At 39.4% G+C, this 22,535-nt stretch overlaps 1 protein-coding gene and 1 pseudogene across 1 annotated transcript; one reads left to right on the top strand and one right to left on the bottom strand.

Moving 5' to 3' along the window:
* The first annotated feature begins 252 nt into the window (after positions 1-252).
* Positions 253-20,247, top strand: LOC148049530 (acyl-CoA (8-3)-desaturase-like). Its single transcript, XM_087715256.1, has 12 exons — positions 253-495; positions 4,137-4,247; positions 5,949-6,146; positions 6,802-6,903; positions 13,867-13,995; positions 15,314-15,374; positions 15,818-15,891; positions 17,309-17,406; positions 17,864-17,960; positions 18,808-18,887; positions 19,008-19,133; positions 19,929-20,247. Exons 1-12 carry the CDS (start codon positions 253-255, stop codon positions 20,038-20,040), a joined length of 1,431 nt encoding a protein of 476 aa, XP_087571382.1. The 3' UTR covers positions 20,041-20,247.
* On the bottom strand, positions 10,755-11,991 carry LOC148049531 (peroxisomal biogenesis factor 3 pseudogene; annotated as a pseudogene).
* Positions 20,248-22,535: the final 2,288 nt, after the last annotated feature.

The following is a 22,535-nucleotide window of genomic DNA, read 5'->3' as shown; positions in this document are numbered from 1 at the left end:
TAGATCTTTGCATAATGTGTCCAAAATAGGACAATTTGAACCTGATCATTTGTGTCTCTAGTGAGAACTCAAGGTTGGTTGGGTTGATGAGCCATTGGTTTTGATTTAACAGAGAAGCGTCGTTGAAACTTTATCGGCCAATCGAAGGCGAGGAGGGAGGAAACTTCCTTGCTCGGACTCGCCCAGTCCGCCCTCCCGAAGGTGCTGAAAAGGACAGTGCCAAATTCCCCGAAGCCTCAGTCGCGGGTGGAGATGGCTTCCCAGCAAGGAGAAACCGGGATCAGGCGGAGGAGGGAGGTTGATCCCGCGGCCGATCAGTCCGGTCCTTCGCGGTGGTTTACCTGGGAAGAGATCGGGCTGCGCACTGGCCAGGAAGGTCCGTCACGGGAGCGCTGGCTGGTGATTGACAGGAAAGTCTATGACATCAGCCGGTTCTACAAGAGGCACCCGGGGGGCTCTCGGAGTATCAGCTCCTACGCAGGGCAGGATGCCACGGTAAGGCGCGGGGCAGCTGACGAGGCGAGGACTCGGGTGGCCAGTTTCTTTCGTTTCCGTAAGGTGTCACAGGGATTACCATAGTTTACCCGATTTTAATATATGTAGCTATGGGCACGACATTTAAATGTCTTCTCCAAGGCTTCTGTGGTAGCTTTACTAAGTCCTAGTCAGATTTATTGATTGCTTGTTCCTTTACCGTTCAGGGTTGATTCTATTTGTCATTTTCAGTCTCTTCACTGCCAATGTCATTGTAGGTGATTATAATTAGTTTAGTCTTCTTTATATATTTAATTTGAATCCCATTTTTCCACTCTGCTCCTTGACTTTTATCATTAAACTTGCAGATTTTCTGTATCTTCAAATTCAGGGTAGGGCTATCAGCATAATACAGGCTATTGATGTTTCTTCCCCCAATGTTACAACCAGTTGCCCTTAATATATATTCAGCATATACATTGAATATAAGGGTCAAGTACACAGACTTGTACCCTTTTGCTAACCTGGAGTCAGTCTGTTTTGCTATGTTCTGCCTGTATTGTGGCTTCCTGACTTGTATGTAAGTTTCTCATGAGGACAACGAGATTCTGGGCTTCCCATTTTTCTGAACACTTTTCAAAAGTCTTTCTATACTATATGAAGCACATACTGACTTTCTTTTTGCTAGTATTTGGCTAGTCTTATTTACAAAGCATTCCATTTATTCTGCTCTTTGCTCCGTTTGTGGAGCTACACTTTAAGAAAGGTCCAAAACAGTTGGAACAGGAGCCACAAAGAGAGAGTGAGGTGGTTGTTGAAGGAATTGTTAAACTGAACTGTTGAGCTTAGAGAAGAAAACTCTTAAGTGGGACTGAATAACCAGGGTTAATGTGGAGGAAACAAGTGTTGTGTGAGAATGGAACCACTGATTGAGGGAAAGATGTGGGCTTCCTTTCTGGATGTCTTCAGGCAGAGATGAGGCAGCCTTCCATTAAGGAGGAATCACACATAAGAAGAGAGGTTTGACATGATGGCCTACATGGTCCCTTTTAAAATCCATTATGTTATGAGTCTTTCCCAACTCTGAAGGACTGAGCCAAATGTTACAAATCCCACTGTTAATTTAAATAGAAGTGGGAGAAATAAAACAGGAATCCTACTCACAAAATGGTGCAGTGAAATCAGCACAGAGGTTCTTTCTTTCTCTTTTACATTCACAAGGACATATTATTCCTGATATATGCTATGCCAGTGAGACCTAACATTTTTGTCATCATGTGCCAAAAGCACTCATGTACATGTGCGACAGCATGCCCACACCCATAATACAATGCATGCATGACCCCCCTGCATGTGCCCGACTCCTGTGTATGCATGCGTGACCCCTCATGCTCCCATGCCCCCCCTGTGTATCTGCCCCACACTTCCTGCACCCTGTTTTGGCTCCCATTACATTTTAGGGCCTCATGCAATGCCCTCATGCCCTGTTCCGGCTTCCAGATTGGTGTGAGGCTCCGAAATGCAATGCGAGCACTCCCCCACGCATACACCCCACCCCCTGTGCATGCACACATGTGTCCCCTGCATGCATGGCAGAGACCCGAAGATCAGCTGGCCAGCAGGAGGTGCACTCGCATACACGGTGGAGCTGGGCTGAGGTGACGGCTGGTGTTCTGGCAGAGAGGGCTCTGTGTGCCACCGGTGGTGTGTGTGCCATAGGTTCGCCATCAGGGCACTATGACTTTAGAACAAAAAAAAGAAAGAAAAAGAAACAATTTAAACCAATGATCTATAGGTTAGCTTTTCTTAGAATTGTTGATAAAACATTGCAAAGTTTTGGTTTTACAGTTTTATCAAAAACAAAAGTGAAGCTCTGAACAAGAAAACCCTTCCAACTATATTTAAGTGTAATTTTTAATTCATAACCCACTATTGTGCACTTAAGTAATCAAATTGTAACTTTTTAATTAATCCTACACAACTTTAACAAGGAGAGAGTAGTTCAGCCATACAATACTATCCTCTCTATCTTCCCTTTTGCAAAGAGAGAAACTGGGTCTATATCACATGATTATTTGAAGATACACATACTTATACACCTTTTTGGTCAGTTGGGAAAACCAGTATCTGGCCTCTGTTAATACGGACTGCAAGTAGGAGCTCACAAAACAGAACACCACCACCCCTCTCTCAAACACACAGACACAACAACAACAACCTGGGTGTAGAAAATAAAAAGATAAGATATAAGTTATGTGTCCATGGGGTTGCAATGGGTTGGACATGACTTTGCAACTAATCATAAAAATTGTCATGGAGCCAGTTCGGTGTAGTGATTAAGGCATCAGGATAGATATTGGCAGATTGTGAATTCAAGTGCTGCCTTGCGCATGAACAGAAGTAAAAAATAATAATTTTATCATTATTTAAAAAATAAGACTCCCCTCAGTCACTTTCAAAGCACATTAGCCTATTTTTTCCTGTTACCTTTTACTTACTTTTTAATTTTTAAAATATTTTTTGATAAATATTTCAGAACACTAGTAAAATCAAATGCAAATTAAACTCAGAAAAATAAAAAAGAGAAAGAATTAAAAAAATGGAAGTGAAGGTTGAATCATGGCAACTGGACCAAACTTTGTTAATCTGAGATATTCAGTTGCTCATCCAAGCAACTTCATCAATCAGAGTAAAAATTACCGGTAGTTAGGCAGAGTCAGAGAGTGGTTGGAATGTATCAACTATTGCCGCACGAATTTCAGGTGTTTCTCCCTGAAATGAGTTGCAATATATATGTCAATAAAGGTTTAATTATCCAGGCCAAAAGTGGCTAAAGGTTGAATTATGGAACTGGAACAAACTTTGTTGATCTGCCATGTTAATCTGAGAATTAGATAGTCAAGATTCAAATGAAATGGGTGTGGCAACAGTTGGTATATTCCAATGATTCTCTGCGTAACTCATTTTTACTCTGATGAAAATGCTTGGTTTAGCAATGAAACATCTCAGATTAACAAAGTTTGTTGCAATTCCATGTTCCAGCTCCACCTTTTTAAACACCTTTAGCCTGGATGATTGAGTCTTCATTGACATACATTAAAAATGGAAAGAAAAAATAGAAAAACAAAAGGGAAAGAAGTAGAAGAAATAAAAAGAACTATATTTAAAGAAGTGACTTCCAATCTTCAGTATGCCAAGTAAAAAGAAATTTGATAACTTATTACCTGCTATAAAATTAGAAACAAATGTCTATCTTTTCCAAAACCCATCCTTCTATATGCACAATAGATGATCAACTTTTCAGTCCTGGTGTCAGCAAAAGGCCCATAAAGAGTTACCAGTGATTTATAAAAAGCATATTTTATTTTAATCTTGATCAAACAGAACAACTTTTTATTCCTTTCTTTTACTTTGAACACTCTTGGTGTTTAGAATTAATCATAACCCTTCACAGCTAATTTCTGAAATAGTGCAAGTGTTTCAATATCTTTGGTGAAGCACCTCCTGGGAATTATGTCTTTCATGCTTTGAATGGGAGAGAAGAAAGATAAGAATCAAATATAACCACTCAGCCTAATCATGTTTCTTCCAGGTTGACTTTAAATTGGTTCTTTATTATAATATTTTTTCCTTTTTTATTTTTTTCTTTGTTATGGCTTTAGGATCCTTTTACAGCCTTTCACCTTGACAAGACCCTAGTAAGGAAGCACATGGCATCACTTTTGATTGGGGAATTGGCACCTGATCAGCCCAGCTTTGAACCCACTAAAAATGTAAGTTTGGAGACAGAAAATTGAGGTAGTGACTTATGGTGTTCAACTGCAAACCCTTAATTATCATTGGGTTGATTCAAAGATCACTTTTGTCATTAAAACTGATGTGCTACTAAGGTCAACAGAAGAGATTGTATAAGGTGCTCCTCAATCTTTCTGCATTGTCCTTGTACTTCACCCCAATCTCTTGGCATTTATAAAAACAGTAAAAGTCCATTTCCTTCAGCAGACTTTAAATTATGAAGTGAACTTAATATCTGCCATTTCATTCCCTTCCACTTTCCACCTCATTGCCTTGAAGCCGCACTTGATTCTTCCCAAATATATCTGGAGGATGTCTTCGCTATCACTCACACTTGGCTTCCTCTCATCTCCCTGCTTGCTTCCACTAAGCAAGCAAGACTCTAATCCACAGTGAGAATAACACGGAGATAGCCTTGTTTGCTTCTTTAGCTTCCACAGATTCAAATGGAGTCCAAATAACCCCTCCCCCCATGATGACGCTTCTGTCGTCTCAACAAGACATATCCAGCTAGTGTCCAAGGTAGAGTGAATGTATTCAGTTTTACCCTTTTAATCCTCCATATGTAGAGCAACCTCATTTTATGTCCCATCAGATGATTTTTCATCTGATTCTGCCAAACAGGATCCAAGGTATTTTTAAAAGTGTAGTTGGCTATCAGATTGGGCAAGTAAACTCAGTTCTTTCAGGCTGCCTTCCTCAGCCTCCGCCTAATTAATCCCAGCCTGTCTTCTTAAGATTAACAAGCAGGTGATTGCAATGCAGCCTCAGGGAGTCCGGAGAAAATGGTTTATCTGGATCATTTTCAGTCAGGTTTCAGACGTGGGCAGAGTCCTGAAAGAGCATTGATCATGCTTGGGAATGTCCTGTGACGGGACTTCTGGCCAATAGGCTTCTAATGATGTAACCTGCTGAAAGTTATTGAGTGGGTAGCTGTATAAAGTGATTAAAGTAGGTAAATAGAACCCCATTGAGCTCCATAGATATTTAATCAGAAATAATGATTAATATTAATTCATAATATTAATTACATATTTTATAATGGTAATAAAATACTACATTTAAGTAAATATTAATAAAATTGAAATATAGTACAAATATATTCTATAGATGAATGTAATGTGCCAATAGCTTACAATAAATATGCAAATAAAAATAGTACTGAATAACACAACAGTCAGTGGTTTTTTTTTAAAACTAGTAATTATCCAACCATAGATTAGTATGTGCACTGGAGGAATATATAAATTGCTGCCTTGTGGACACTCAATAAAGCTATACATTACCAAACTATAACAAGCTATACCATAAAATCATATATCTCTCTCCCTCTCTTGCTCCCTATCTCTCCCTCCCTCCCACTTCTTTCTGTTTCCCCATTAGTGCTTTTTGCCAAGATTATTAAATACACATTGACATTGATTTCTAGTGTCCCAAACATGAGCTCTACGTTGTCTAGCAGTCACTAAGTAGAAAAATAGTTTATTTATGCAACCATTTTTCATTTGTTTTCCTCCACATTTAATGTTTTGAAAGAATATTAAAAGTTTGGAAGGAAAAGGATATTTGGAGGGCCATTCCACCAAGAGTTCTTGATGTTAACTGTTGATGCCACTGGCTAGCTATGCTGTATCCATAAAGTCAATACTCCAGCAACATTTCTGAAATTTTTCCCATAGAAATTGTTAATAGAAGATTTTCGGGAACTGCTGTCCACTATTGAAAAGATGGGACTCTTCAAGCCAAACCAATTCTACTTTTTCCTGATGCTTCTGCATATTTTACTAATGGATGCTGCTGGCTGGTTTGTTTTGTGGTATTTTGGGATATCTAAAACATCTTTTCTTATTGCCACAGTGTTGCTGACCTTTGCTCAGGTAATATTCTTGCCTTTATTTTTTAGGTAAAATGGCATTTCCCGCTAGTTTGGCTTCCTACAGCAGACTATCTTTCAACTAAATTAAAATAATTTCTTTATAAAGAAAATAACACATATTCAATTGTCATGTGCCTTCAGAAGATTGCGTTCAATAGTTTGGAGGAATAAAGGTTGAAGGAGACTAAGCAATTCAGCTAGATAAAAAGCCACTTCTGTTTTGCCCAACAGATGATTATGTAGAAAAGAAGAGGCAGCCATTTATCTTAGAAGACCTGCAAGGTCCTTTTAAATTCTATGTTCTATGATGCCATGTCATCTCATATCTCAACCCTCCCATTCTGAAGGACAGTAAGTAATGACACAAGAATAGAGCATTAAAAAGCAACCATGCCTCCTCACTGCCTATCACAAAATATCAGATACGTTTGGGGAAGATATTTGTGGCTATATTGTAGAATTGGTTTCTTGTGCCTATCCTGTTTTGAATGCTTCCCTGGGTCGCTGCCCCTTTTATTGCATAAAAAAATCCTAGAATAAATGAATCTTTATTTTATCTATCCCAGCAGTTCTTGCATAGCTATTGCCATTGGATATAAGTTGTAGGAGTGACACAAAAGATAGTCCTTCTTTGGCTAATCATCCTTTTCTTTTAGTCTCAAGCAGGTTGGCTAGGACATGATTTGGGACATCTTTCAGTCTTCAGTAATCCAAAATGGAACCACCTTTGGCATGAATTTGTAATGTGCCATTTAATGGTAAGTAAGGTACATTATTCTTAGAATGTTCCACGGAATTGAAGGGAAAGAATATGGATTATTGCAAATATACATGAAAAGGTTTCATGAGTAAATATCAAATGTGTTGTGTTATTTATAACAGAGGTGTCACATGGGATTCTCATTTTCGCATTCCTACTCAACGAACACAGACAGTTCTCTTATATTTAATCATACGATATTTGTTCAAAATGGCTGGATCCAGGGAAGGTTTTTTTGAGGAGGGGTCTCACACCACATCCTTTAAGGGGTGCGGGAAGGATCCCTCCCGAAGAGAGGTGTTAATAATCCCCTGGAGCCAACCATATGTCACCTCCCTGCTGGCCAAGTCCAGCCAGGAGGGACACGGATCCAGCAAACAGGTGGAGGCACTCACCGCTCCCATGGCCTTGTCCACTTCCTCAGGAGCGACAGGACCTTCCCCCGGCACCTTGGCTGGTACTGTCCAAGTGGAGTCCAGGTCTGTCAGAATCCAAGCGATTTTATCTGACAGAAACTGGGAAAATTCCTCAGCTCTACCCTGTAGAGGTTCATCCGCATCCCTCCCTTTCAAGAGGGAGCGGGCTATCCTAAACAGGGCGGCTGGGCGCGATTCTGTGGATGGGATAAGAGCGGAAAAATGCTCACATTTTGCCGCCCATATCGTCACTAGATAAGTCCTAACAAAGGCTCTTAATTGTGTTCGGTCAGATTCAGAGTTACTAGCCCTCCATCGTTGCTCTAGGCGTCTCTTTTGGCACTTCATCTCCTGGAGTTCCTCGGTGAACCAAGGAGCCCTCCTGGATCCACTACCGCGGAGAGGCTGTAAAGGCGCAATCCGGTTTAGAGCCTCCGCTGCCGCTATATTCCAAGCAGCGACCAAGGACTCCGCCGGACTGCGGGCCAGAGATTCAGGTATCTCCCCAAGTGCCGTCTGAAATCCCATAGAGTCCATCAGGCGCCTGGGACGGAACCACCTAATTGGTTCCACCTCCCTACAGTGGGGGATTGGTTTCCGGAAGTCAAGCCTCACCAGGAAGTGATCTGACCATGACAGGGGCAAGATCTTAATGCCCCTCAACACAAGATCACATCTCCACTGCCCCGAAAGAAACATGAGGTCGAGCATGTGACCCGCTGTATGAGTCGGACCTTGAATTACTTGGGTCAAGTCCATGGCTGTCATGGAAGCCATGAACTCCCATGCTCCGTCAGAGCGTTCGCCGAGCGACGGCAGGTTGAAATCCCCCAGAACTATAAGCCTGGGGATCTCAACCGCCAGCTCGATCCTGCGAGGAGCTAGAGACTCCCAGATGATGACAGCCACTCCCCCACCCCTTCTCTGATGTCGCGACTGATGGAGCACCCGAAAACCTTCTGGGCACATTTCAGTGAGGGGGACTCCTCCCTCATGGCCCAGCCAGGTTTCAGTAATACATGCCAGGTCTTCCCCCTTGTCTAATATTAGGTCCCGGATGAGGGGAGCTTTACTAATCACAGACCTGGCATTTATCAACAGCAGCCTGAGATCAGGGCCTTGAGAACTCTCGCCATCTGGTCCTGGAGTGGAGCTGGTAGGGCCAGAAGGGAGAATCACTGTAACGTAGCAAACCCTCCTTCCCTGGTAATGGCTAGCCCTATAGCTCCAGTCGAACCTGCCTCTCCCAACAATGACCGGGATGCACCGTCCCGTCCCCGCATCCGTTGGCCCCACTTCCCCCTCATAGCCTCCATTCTCCCCGGCAGGCCATTTAAACCAGACATTCTGGGATGAGAGGCGAATCTTGGCCCCCATCCACTTCTGCTTGTGCACTTAGTGGTGGGGGCTCCAGGCCGCACTCTCAGTCCCGTAATCCATACCGGCCAAGCACTCTACGCATGCATACCCCACTAATTAAAATACAGCAATACAATAAAATGGCTAAGCAAAAATTCATTAAATTAAAACTGTGGGATTATTCAATCAAACACACACATACCACATGCACTCACCATACCAAAAGGAAAATTGCGCAGTTGTTAAAAACAGTGCGAATTCAAATAGAGTTTGTGGGTAGGTTCGCCAAGAGTCCAGTCAGGAGGGTTTCGCGAAGATATAAGGGGAAGTAATTTTCTTCCTTGCGCGGGAGATGATATAAGTGATATTGCAAAAGAGAGGTCCAGAAAGTTCCAGGAGGGCTATGATGGAATGCCTTAAATCCAATGTCCAATGTCCAGTGTCAAACAGGCATGAGTAGAAAGCCAGTTAAAAGAGCCCCGTAGAGTAGGAGCAAACTGAGGACCAGAGAAAAAGTGAAAGGCCGCAGTATAGAGAAGGCCTAGAGGGTATCCTAAGGGGCCAGGTCAATGGCCACAAGGCCAACTGCCAGGTCTTATGTCACCCCATGGCAAACCACAGGACCCTCTATGAGCCAGCCAGCAGAGTCAGTTGTCAAAGGAGATAGGGGTGTAGATGACAAACACGCCAGGAGCAACCAGCAATGCCCTCCGCTGAGATAGAGTAGAGGAGGTGGGGCGCCTAAGGAGACTACGGCAGCTGAGGCATAAGCCAGCTGCCTCATCTCATCCAGGGCAGATTCAAATTACCCACCTCCTTCAGCCACAATAGTTCTCCAATAGTCCTTTAATAGTCTTTTAATAGTCCTTTAATAGTCTCTCTCCAAAGCAGGCAGGCAACCAGGGCTCCTTCCGATCAGCGAGTGAAGTCGAGCTAGCGTTAAGTGAGTGATTAAAGCACCGAAGTGTTAAAAAACGCTGAAAACGCCGAAGGGAAGTCTTCAGCGCAGTGCCGCCATTCCTCTCCCGCCTCGTCGAGCGTTTCAGGTTACCGCGGGGGCAGGGGACGTCTGGGAGTGGCGTCCTTCCAAAAATCATCCAGGGAACTGGCTATTCAGGTCCCCTGAGTCTTATTCGGTTGCAGGGACCACTTTTTCAAATCTCCGAGCCAAAACCGCCGGTTTAATTCGATGTTTTTCTGCTCCGCCAAACGGAGTAGGGAAACCAGCGGCTATCCCCACCTCACACAAAAGAATGTGGGCATTTGTATTCAACTGAGTTTTTTTTAAAAAAAATCTGTCAAAATACTTTATTGTGATTCAGATATTTTGTAGGGCTCCAAGTAAATACACATTAAAAATATTTACAAAATGAATGTATACAGAAATAGCCATTTATAAACAGTGTAAACATAATTTTTGCTAGAAACAATACATTTCAACTCCAAACTCATACTGCAAGCTCAACATTGCACTTTTTAGATACCAGCAGATCTTTAGCATAATCAGTAGTCCCAATTTAAAAAACCTAAAACTTTAAAAGCCATCTAGCCCACTGCTGGATTGCTTATCTGCTCTTTCAAGTCAGCTTAAGAAAAATATTTCAGTGGTTAAAAATGAGAAAAGCATAATTACTCATCCACCACCAGAAATATAATAGTATATCATGATCTTTTGATCAAAGCCCCTTTTACTCAGTTGTAGAGTGAGAATTATATGGTGGTTTTGTGCCAAGAGAAACCTCAACTAAAAGCCATTCTCATTTATCGATGGGGAAAAATGGTTTCATGTATACCAGAGCTGTCTATTTTTGTTCCGGCTGTCATGTTGTGTTTCTGATACAACTGATAAGTTGCTGAATTGGAGAGGGACTGCAGAAAGATTTTATTACTCCAGCCTGAAAATCGTCAGGATTTAGTTTTCCCATCATAACTGTTTTTGTGGTAGTTTGCGCAATTGTAAAAACTGCCATTAATCTTCAGAAACCATCTGTTGACACAGTGTTTATTGCACTGGTTTTTTTTTTTGTAAACAAGTTATTCAAAATTAACTGCCACAATGCAAAGTCAGCTATAGGAATTCCAGTATAAAAATTTTGGAAATGAACTTTTAAAAATGTGTTTGTTTTACAAGGATAGTCATTCTACTGCACTTTGTTAATGAGTTTCATTATCAAAATGAATAGTCACAATAACTGGATACTACATAGTATATTCTCTACATATTGAACAGCAGTTTACTTCTCTAGTTGCGGGGTACTGAAGGCTTCATATACATTAGCAGCAAAGTCTTTCACTTGTTCCATCTTTAATAAGTCCTGAACAAAATGGCTAGGTGTTTCACTGCAGACTGAATGGATCTGTCCATTTATTATGGAGATTATTTTGGCTAGAGGAAGACTGGCACTGGAGAAACTGATCACAGAACCAGTATGGCATATGTCCAGTTCAGTAGGTCTGAAGAATTCCGCCATGTTATCCAGTAATCGACTAAACCCTCTATTTAAGCAACTGCTCAAAACTCTATTAAAATCTGGGCTTTCTAACATATTTCTTGTTTCATTAAGTAACTTAATGGTAGCAACATCTTTTTCTGTAAGCTCATTAGCCTGGAAAGCTAAAGGATTCTCTTCATCCGGCATCATATAATGATACAGCTTAGATTGTGATTCAGTTTCTTCAGATGCAGAATCTTCAGGCTGTTCAATTACATTTCTAATTTCTCTTAGCTTCTGTTCAAGTTCCAAGAGGGAAAGGGCATGCTTGAGAGAAACACTCTCAAACACATTCTGCACAGTCTTCTTAATCACGCTTATTAGCTCAGTCAAGCCATCTCCTAGGAGGTGTTGAATACTTGACAAATATTGTTGTTGAACTTCAGGGGGAGCTAAAAGTGTAGTGCCATTTTTGCAAACTGCTGCATTGTCTAAGTAAATGTATCCACCAATAATATTTAATTGGACTCGGAGAAGAACTACGAGCATGCATGTGCTGTATACTGCTACAATACTCCGTGTAAAACTTATAATCTTCAATTCTTCCCATATTTCTAACTTATTGGCTGGCTTGTTTTTTAGCAGGGAAGTGAGGCTCTCAGAATTCAGCTGATACATCAAAGTGTCTGTTAATGTTGGAAGCATTGATAGTACTGTCATGTTGCAAGTCCTCTGATTACTTTCAAAATGATACTGCCTTCTTGTTTGTGCTATATATTCTGCTGCTTCTCTTTCTTGAATTTCTTTCATTTTTTTTCTGACCATATTTTCCAAGTACATAAACCCCGCCTATGAAAGCGCCCAAGAAGAAGCATTTCTTTTTGTCTGTATTCAACTGAGTTATGTAGTACTCCATAGCTATTTCTCTGTTGTCTAATAACACAAATCAAAAATGATTAAATTTCAATAATTACACTGATTATTAAATATTCATTGAAGTATTAATTAATGCAGACATTAAAAAGCAAGGGTGAAACTGGACATCCATATCTAGTTTCTCTAAATTATAGAAAAGTGGGAGAAAATGTCATTACATTTTACTTTAGTGTTAGGTATAATATTTTTAATCCATTTAATGAATTCCAAGGGATTTTCAAATCTATTTAATACTAGCTGATAACCCGGCATCCTTGGGTATTTATTTACAACCAATATCCCTTACCAGAGGGAGCCCACTTATGCAGTACTGTGAAGCTGTTACCATGGCAACTGCACTGTGCTGTACAGTAGATGCCATTTTAAGGCACAACAGGCTATAACTTAACAGAACTTGAATCCAAAATGCACACTACCACTGTCAAAAATACTGTGATTTGACAATATAGATATAATTCATTCCTTTTCATTTCAGCTGCCCAGGTATTCCAGAGTGATGCTGAAATACACACAAACACACAAGCACACAGAGACACAGACACAGACACAGACACAGACACAGACACACACACACACACACACACACACACACACACACACACACACTGAGGGGGTGTTGGGGTGTCTTACCCTCACAGACTTTCCATAGAGAAAATCATCTGTGTAATAAGTTTGGTTGAAATTGCTAAAGGCATTCCAGAGTTATGCTGGAACATACACAAACAGGCATAAAGATAGATAGATAGATAGATAGATAGATAGATAGATAGATAGATAGATAGATAGATAGATAGATAGATAGACAGACAGACAGACAGACAGACAGACAGACAGACAGACAGAAAGACAGAAAGACAGAAAGACAGAAAGACAGATAATGAATATGAATTGTTTGTGTATTTTATCAAAAGGTTTTCAGCATCTAATAATGAGATTACAAATTGATTTTTTAAAAGTCTATTATAGCTACAGTAAATCCTATATCATCTGTTTTTTTACCCTGCTTGAACATTCTTAATAACAAATTATTTTGCTATAATTTATTTACTAACACTGCTATTAAAATATTTTTTATCAACTATCAGTGAAATTAGATGAGCATGTCAGGTGTTATTTTCACTTGTTTTTGTCTGATTAATGCTAATTTATTGTTTGATAAATGCTAGTGATAAAGTCCAATTAGTGATAAGTCTGATTAAATGCTTCCAGTGATAAAATTCCCTGATCAATAAGCCTGATTAAATGCCAGTGACAAAGGAAGGAAAATAATGGACCCAAAGCTAATAGGGACTGTACTACAGGTGAGTCAAAGAAAAATAAGAATAAAATGGTATGGAAGCAAGAAAAAGCAAGACTCATTAAAAGAGAGACACTGCAGAATAGATGTAGGTCTCTATTTTGCTTTCTGTTTCTCCACACAGGTGAATCTCTCTAAATGCACAAATAGCAGAGTAGCACGTCTTCCAGTGCTTTGACAGGCAGGATTTTGAAAGGTGATAAAACTCATTTGCCACCTACTCAAGTTAATATTAGGGAACTCATTACAGTACTCAAAATCCCCCCCCCCCAAGTTTTGTCCACATATGCAATGAATGCTTGAGATTGTTCAAAGCTAGCAAGTGCACTTAATCTTCAAACTGTTTTGAATCTCTCCAAGATAATTCAGTCTCAGTATATTCAACATCTCAAACTTATTTGAAAATCTGATTCAAAGGTTCAATGGAAGCTCCTCTGTATTACCTCTTCAAAGCAGAGCACTAAATAGTCAAGCAATCTTTTAAAAGAGCCTGAATGCTTTCTTTCATTTTTCCTCTACAGGGGCTTTCAGCTAATTGGTGGTCTTTGCATCATTCCCAGCATCATGCTAAACCCAACTGTTTCGAGAAGGACCCAGATGTTTCATTTCATCCCTTTATATTGTCATTAGGGGAAACTCTCTCTTTGGAAGTAAGAAGCAATTGCTTAGATGACAACAGATTTTACTGAACCCTGGCCATTCTCCTTTCAGATCAGCATTCAGAACACCAACTGTTAAGCCATTTCATTGTCAATTTGTTAGAGTTGAGCACAGTCTAATTCTTCTGGGTTTATTATTTATATTTATCAGCAGTATTTGATCATTGAGATAGTAGATTAGTAGGGTTGGACAAAATGTTCACCCAAGGTGGCCATAACAAAAGTGTATTTTTCTATTTGGACCAAAGGTGGTAGTCAGCCAGTTCTGACAGGTTCTGGAGAACCAACAGTGGAAATTTTGAGAGTGGGGAGGGAATGAGGATTTTGCAGTATCCTTCTCCTGCCATGCCCACAAAGCCATGCCCACAGAACCAGTAGTAAAAAAGTTTGCATCCCACCACTGATAAAGGACCCCTGCTTTCTAAGACTGGGTGGCATTGTCCAAGGAGAAACTAGAACTCACAATCTTGCAGTTTCCATCCTGATGCCTCAAAATTGGTTCTCCTGTGGTGGCCCATAGCTATAGATGAATATTATGAACTGGATTATTGAGGGAATTATCTCACTGGATTGACTGAGCAATCATGTACAAAAGGATTCTGAGGAAAGCAGCAAGTTTTTATGGCCATGTGAGCGCAATCCTAAGAAGGTGTGTTAGGGAGGCAAAGTAACAGATTGTCTTCCTGTCCAAAAATCCTGGCAGCTCAGATAGGAATAGGATAGATTAAAAGATGGAGGGTGGAATGGAGTTTAAGCATCTATTTGTTTGTCCCCTTTTGCTCTTTCTCTGGTTCATGTTATGGATTGGACTGACTATTGTGTGGATTATCTCAGTGGATTGTTTCAGATTTGAAAAGCATTTTTTGCCTTGGCATAAGTGTAGAATTACTTATGCCTCACAAGCAGAAATACTGGTAGAAAATGTTCTATCTCTGATGGTTGTGAGGTTCTGAGGATGTGGCAGTCAGTAAAAATATCAAAATGAAGAAGCTGCCTATTTAGCTGAGATTCTGGATTCCCTTTTTATTGTTAATTCACCCCTACCGAAACCAGTTGGGACATTAATTTTGGCGGCTATAGGATGGTGTGGCTGAAGAGCTGATATTGGGACAATGGAACACTTTGAACCCATCTGATCCATGTCCATCAGGGCTTAATTTTAAAAGCGATCTCGCTCTGTACATCTCACTTTTTTTTCTTTTTTCCTACCCGAGAATTTATTTCACACAGCAGATGAAAAGGATGTTATAGAAATGGAGTTATTGAACTATTGAAAGTTATTTGCTTTTTTCATGCCTTTCTTTTACAGTTGGGTTTGCAGAAAAAGAAATACATGCCTTATAACTATCAGCACAAGTATTTTTCCTTCAGTGAGTATCTTCTCTCCTCCTACCTCCTGTTAAACTCCAAATGAACAGTTTTACATGATGTCTTTTATGAATGAATATATAAACACTTGAAAGCTGGTCTCACTGGATTTACCAGGGCTTTCCTCTAAATAAATCTGAATAGATTAAGATAGTATTGTCCACTTATCACACAGAATAACAGAGCTTCCTTTAGCTCATTCAGGTGTATTTTAGTCAAGTGGTTCTAATAGAGCCAGCACAAATAGTATGAGTGGCACAATTCAGGCAGTGTCTGCCACATACAAGTTTTGGAGTTGATCTATTTTTGATGATGAGATTCTCAAGAACAATTATAATTGTTAAATAAAATGGTAAATACAGATCACTTCTGGAGTGCGGTTGATGCTTCTTTTATGTTCAGAAAGGATACTTAATGGCTATATGCATCTTGTTTCCTTCTACAGCATTGCCACTGGTTGTAATGCCTACTTTTCAAGTTTACTCATTGTTCTTTATATTCCAACGCAAGCTCTGGAGGGTGAGTACACAAATAATCCATACCAAATATTAAATAATACAATACTGAGACACCCCTCCCTCCATGGTATGTTTCTAGGTTTAGAATTTTATTTCCTGAAGAGGATTTGAAAAGACTAAACCATTTTAAGCGCTTATAAAAATTTGCATGGGGATATTATTAATGGGAAAGTCAATGCCACCCAATTCCAAAGTGCTTCCAGATGAACTATTGCTGGCTATCAAACGGCCTTTTATGAAGAAGGCATTCAATTTTTGCCTGGAAAAACAAATGTAGAAGGCAGGATGGGGAAACCTTGGAGACAACTGGACAATAACATTGATTGAACTAAGAATGGAAAAGAATTACAATCCAGTTTTGTCAAGTAGAGATTATGAAGGATTTGATCAAAACATGATTTATGGTGGCTTGAATACAACTATAAAGTTATGGTTCATCTTTCTTTTTAAAAAAGATCTGGAGCCGTGATGGCGAACCTATGGCACATGTGTCAGAGGTGGCATGCAGCACCCTCTCTGATGGCATCCGATCTGTTGCCCCAGTTCAGCTTTGACGCACATGCACCTCCTGTCAGCCTGCTAGTCTTCGGGTCTCTGACGCAGAAGGGGGTTCAGGGTGTGGTGGGGGCCTGTGTACATGCACCAGTAGTGCCCATGCATGTATTGCATTTTGGGGGTATGGGCGCTCACATGGGCATTTGCACTCACATGTGTGCATTTTTGGCTCTCAGTCCAGAAAGGTTAGCCATCACTGATCTAGAAGGATTGGAAATGGGTTTGGACTTATTTTTTTCTGATATAGAAGATGACAGACAAGACTCTTCCAGCCTTGTTTAAAGTGGGAATTTGACATGCACTATTGTCAAGTGCTCTAATTAAAAATGGCTGAAATTTTGTGGGATAATCAAAACTAATACAATCTCTACATCCTCATCTGATATCACATAACATGTCAGTTATTGAAAATAATGCTTTTTATGAGCTCAAACAGATCCACATGCACAGCAACACTGGTGCTTACAACACACCTGGTCTCTTGTATTGATAATCACTATATAAAATGATTGTCTTATCTGATTAATTAAAAAAAACACCTAATAACAACAGGCAAAGAAACTTCTCTCCATCTCTTTCACTTTCTGGAATGATGTGAGCTCAAAATATTGTACTTTAAAAAAAACCACAAGCATAATCAGTCTTTCTAGTGAATTTTTTCTATAGCTCTTTTCAATCAGTTAATCTGTCAATCCCTTAAAAAAGGACCCAGGATAGAACTGGTTCTGTCAAAATGGGCCATAAATAGAGCAGAGTTTCCAGAAGATATACAAGTGGATCTCAGTAAGATTCTATATAGGGTGTCTACTTGGAGCAAGGAAAGATGCTATTCTAATCTCCATTCCTTCTCTTCTCTTCTACAGGAAATGGCATGGACTCTGGCACATTTTATCCGATTCTTTATTGCCTTCAACCCCATATTAGGATTCAAGGGTGTTTTGGGATACTTCCTTCTTTTGAAGTACTGTTCATCATATGTGCTATTTTCTTTGTGTTTCACTATCCCTTCCCAGACCCTGACTATTCTCTAGATTATCCTTTCCCTAACTTCCATATGTGTGGGCTTCAACTCTATCATTGCCATTATAATAGCTATCTGGGATATAGCCAAGCCACTTTGTAGTCTCCATTTGGGATCAGTTTCTGTGGTATCTGGTCAAATTTCCAAATTTGTCCACTACCGCAGAAAGATTGGGGGGGTCCTGATCTTTGGTTTGAATCTGACTCATTGTCACTGAAGGAGTGTTAGAAATGTATTGGTTTCCATAGAAAGGCATCATTAAGTCTAGTAAATGACTTGCATTCTAAGCCTAACAAACAAACGAATAAATTTGTCACACTATTCTACTTCAAAGATTGTTTGTGTAGATATTCACTTTGCCTAATTTGCCTGACTTTGCCTCATTTCTGTCTCTCAGTGTTTTTGAGAGTATTATATTTACATGGATATCACAGTCGAATCATCTTCCTATGCACATCGATCATGATAAAAACATGGATTGGTTCTCTACACAGGTAAGAGAGAACTAAGAGATAAAATTGATGGCTGTATATGATTAAACTTTAGCTTGTCTGCATAATTTTATTATATGAAAATAATTCACAGATCCATAATAATCCAAATACCACAGGATCAATTATAATTTGCACATGTGAAAACTGAATTCCTTTTTGGATGTTATTTTTACCTATTATTATTTCTTTTACCTTGCTTTTCCAATGATAGAAAAGTTTGAAGTGTGTTTAGAAATGCTCTGCCTTTTCTTATAGATTATGATTGCCCTTGCTTTGGTTTGGATTTTATAAAAATGGAAATGAGATTCAATTCCTTTGGCCTCATTTTAAGATAATAGCACTAACTGAAAGAGAAACTGGCCAGTGCAGGAATCAGTTCTCTCTTGTCCATTCCCAGCATCTGGTTTTCATCCAGATCAGGATATTCTTTTTAGAAAAGGAGGCCTGTGAGTTCAAATCATACCAGACAACTTGGTTCTGTCTGGAATAAGTAAGGGGAAGATTAGAAAGTAACTGTAGAAAAGAAATGTTTCACAAAATGAAAAATAAATATATTACTAGAATTATATTTTAATTCTCCATATTTTCAAAACTGTACTCTGGTGACTATCAGATTTGATAACAAATGAGTATTTAAACTCTACTATTAGGATAATATAATTTAAGATTTCCAAAATTCAATATATTTGTCTAAAAATACTAGTTATATACCAATACATACAAACCAACCAACATGAATATAAATATAAATCATGGACAAATATAAATATATATTGTGGACATTTGCTTGATCTTCCTTCATTCACAGTATGTCTGGACTAAAACCTGTCTTTCTCTCTTCTCCCAGCTTCAGTCAACGTGCAATGTGAATCAATCTTTTTTCAATGACTGGGTAACGGGGCACCTGAATTTTCAAATTGAGCACCAGTGAGTACTGATTTAGGGCAATGAGATTTTAAGCTATCAGTAAGAAACTGCTTCATAATTTGAATAAGGCAAAAAGATAGTTAAGTATCACAAGTTCTTTGTCTTCCTTTCTCCCTATAGTCTTTTCCCTACGATGCCTCGGCACAACTTTTGGAAGGTGGCTCCTTTGGTGAAATCCATGTGTGCTAAACATGGTATTGAATATCAGTCAAAACCTCTCTTGACTGGCTTTGCTGACATTGTGTAGTAAGTATCAGACTATCAGGCCAGAAGAGGAGTTGGAGATCTAGGAAACATTCAAGATACAAAGGTTAACCAAACAGATCAATTGAATCAAATCAAATGAAGGATCTGCATGGCTTTGCTCTCAAGAGTTGGGGAAAGGAGAACATGCAATTATATAGACATACTTATATACATGTGAATATGTCAACTGAACAAAAGAGATCTGGTGTGCAAAGTATTAAACTGTTAATGAGAAGAAAGATTTTGGATGTAGATCCTTTAAGAATAAAAATAAGCCTAATAGTAGAAAGAGAGAGATGCTAGTCATTAAGCATGTTGTACTATCACATGCATCTTTTATAAAATTAGTTAGTATTAAATAATTAGTTATCAGTTAACATCAAAGAGCCTTTCATAGGTGGCAGCACCCAGCTGTACTTGGGTGATCTTGAAAAAAGATAAGCAGAATCTAAGTTGGTAATATTTTGATAGAATCCATCAACAAAAGGATGTAAACTAGACTGTTAAGCTGCAAAAATAAACAGGCAATGGCAAACTATTTCCATGTTGCTTGCATGAAAATTACATACCCAGGTGGCCTCCTAAAGATAGGCTGACTATGCAAGCTAGAGATACTGTCAAGACATGTCAAATACCTAAAAGGATAAGTATCACTCCCTGGCAGATTTTTGTGCTACTTTCTCTGTCCTCAATTTACTGCACTTGAATTCACTTCTCTGCTTGAATCAGAGGCAGGCTTTTTCTAAATAGGACTTAACTTCATGGCAATGAAGAGTTACTTTCTGTTATTTTCAGTTCCTTGAAGGTTGCGGGGGAAATCTGGTTCAAAGCATATCATCTTGAACAGAAAACACAAAATCCTAAAATCTTCCTTCAACAAGAGAAGAAGGATGAAGAGACAAGATAGATCTGAGATGGATCTTGAGAGGCTCCAGGCATAGAAGACCTAGAGTAATTTGTGAATGAAACAGAATGCGGGAGAGTCTTTTGGCCTCAGCTCAACTTTTGGCATGTTTCCTAATGAATATAAGCATTGCAAGCAATACCTCCCCCACCCCCTTTCCTGCTTCTGGGTCTTGGATGTATTATAAATAAAGTTTCTTAATACTTTTCATTGAATTGCTTTGTTTCTGCTTTTTACATTTGACCTCTGTTTGGCAATGGTTGTGAAAATAAAGTTAATTGCTATTGCAGTGGATTCTGGATTATGATATGAGATTAAATTGCATCAGCAGATACAAAAAGCAGCTAAGAAATCAATCCATATTTCTTCTATTTTGTTTTCAACATTTGGAGATTCCATATTATTTACTTCCTGTTTCTCTCACCCAGGGCTTCCAATACTGGGATAAATCTACTAATTCTTCCACATTCATTAATAATAAGAGAAATGAAAAGGTATCTTGCACCACCAAACAAATAACATCACTAAGATGACCATGCATGTTTATATTTCTGTCCTTTTCTTCATTCTAGGGGCTTCTTCTTGGACTGTGAGGGTGACAGAGGTGGTATTCAGCAGGTACTGACCAGTTCTGGAGAACTGGTAGCAGAAATTTTGAGTAGTTTGGAGAACTGGTAAATACCACCTCTGACTGGCCCCGACCCCATCTATTCTCTGCCTGCCAAGTTCCAGCTTCCCCACTTCAGGGGAAGGTTACTGCAAAATCCCCATTTCCTCCCCATCAGCCGGGACTCAGGAGGCAGATAATAGATGGGGGTGGGGCCAGTCAGAGGTATTTACCAGTTCTCCAAAGTACTCAAAATTTCTGCTACCGGTTCTCCAGAACTGCTCAGAACCTGCTGAATACCACCTCTGATTAAGGGCCACCTGGAGCTTTATCTGTCTCATCAGGGACACCTGAGTGGTACAAATGGGTATGGAGTCTTATTGGAACTGTTGAAAGGACTGTGTTGTAGATTGGAGATAGATGATGTCATATCCCTCCCCCTCTGTTGAGAGAAGGATGTTCAGTTTTGACATACATGGCCTCTTTGACCCCCTCTTTCAAACCAGTGGTCATCTCTGTTCAAAATGTGGACTTTGCTGTCTTCAAAAGAGTTCCTTTGTCTTTCAAATCCATATGGATTGCTGAATCTAGTTATGATGAGTTTTTTCCCCTACGTTGTGCCCTAACTACTGTTTCACTCAATGATCAAGATTCAGTCCCAATTTTCTTTGTAAGGTGAGGACTGACTAAAATAAAATAAATTTTCAAGGAATATATCTTCAAGTGTGCAAATGACACACTTGCCACACTTGAGAGGTCAGAATTATAGTCACTTGGAACTATTTCAAAATCCTTCAGTTTCCATTTCCGTTTCTATTTCAGAATCTTTCAATTCATTGAAATCTCCCCACTTTGAAAGTATCCTTTTTAAAAAAAATCACCATTCTGGGAAAAGCTTCATGCAAGGGGAAAGTAAAGTTGAGAATGAGAGAGAAGTAGGAAACTTTGGTGGAATAACAACCTCAGTAGCTTATAAAAAGAAAACAGTTGTACAACTTCAGTTCAGTTTTTGATAGGTATGTTTGACAGTGATATAATTCAACGTTACTATTTACTTCTCACGTCTCAAATTACTGCAAACTTTTAACCCTAACCCTAACCCATGTGGAATTAATGGAAAGATGGTGCCTCTAAGCAGAAAAATGGAAATGTTTTCACTTCAGTGGGGATATGGCTCACAGGAGACATCCAGAGAGACCATATGACTTCCATGTGGAAATAAGTAATTATGAGAAAAACAAACTTGGTTATTTCATTAAGGGTTTTCTATAAGAGCTGATTTTTAACCTATTAGAAAAGCTTTACTGACAAACCTCACTTGTTTCCACTTGGCTTATTGCCTATGAATCACCCATCTGCTGGTGCCAAAAAGCAGATTTATAGAGAAGGATGCTTTGAGAAAATCCATTGTACATCGAGACTTAGAAACATTGATGATTGATTATATGCCATCAAATTGCTTTTGATTTCTAGGGAACATATAGATTTTCTCCATGATCCCTAAAAAAGACTTTCAGGTCTTCCAGGGATGCATTTATTGCTAATGAAATTGTGTCCATCCAACTTGATGTTGGTTATCCTCTTCTCTTTCCATCCTTTTCCAGAGAGCTAGGTCTTTGCATAATGTGTCCAAAATAGGATAATTTGAGCCTGATCATTTGTGTCTCTAGTGAGAACTCAAGGTCGGTTGGTTTGATGAGCCATTGGTTAAATATGTAAAATTCTGTCACCAGGCTGTTTTAATTGTATTTGGACTACAGCAAATTTTCCTGGATCCTTCAGCATTTTCTCTTAACGTTTAGAAAAACATTTCTTTCAAGTCCCATTAGCTGAGATCCAGCTGTGATCCACAATTTTCAATCAGTTGTTCTGAAAAGTTTTTTTCTAGGTT

The sequence above is a fragment of the Thamnophis sirtalis genome, unplaced genomic scaffold (assembly GCF_051295495.1).
Source record: "Thamnophis sirtalis isolate CommonGarterSnake01/CBP01778 unplaced genomic scaffold, rThaSir2_p1.2 scaffold_1, whole genome shotgun sequence".
NCBI lineage: Eukaryota > Metazoa > Chordata > Lepidosauria > Squamata > Natricidae > Thamnophis > Thamnophis sirtalis.
The sequence above is the reverse complement of the archived record's forward strand: the minus strand, read 5'-3'. Positions and strand labels throughout refer to the sequence as shown.

What these genes read in the sequence shown, in the direction of transcription:
- LOC148049530 (XM_087715256.1), top strand. Translation starts at nt 253, where the DNA reads ATGGCTTCCCAGCAAGGAGAAACCGGGATCAGGCGGAGGAGGGAGGTT. An exon ending in TGTTGCTGACCTTTGCTCAG is followed by an intron (nt 6,147 to 6,801) that starts GTAATATTCTTG and finishes CTTTTCTTTTAG; the next exon opens with TCTCAAGCAGGTTGGCTAGG. An exon ending in AATTTTCAAATTGAGCACCA is followed by an intron (nt 18,888 to 19,007) that starts GTGAGTACTGAT and finishes TTCTCCCTATAG; the next exon opens with TCTTTTCCCTACGATGCCTC.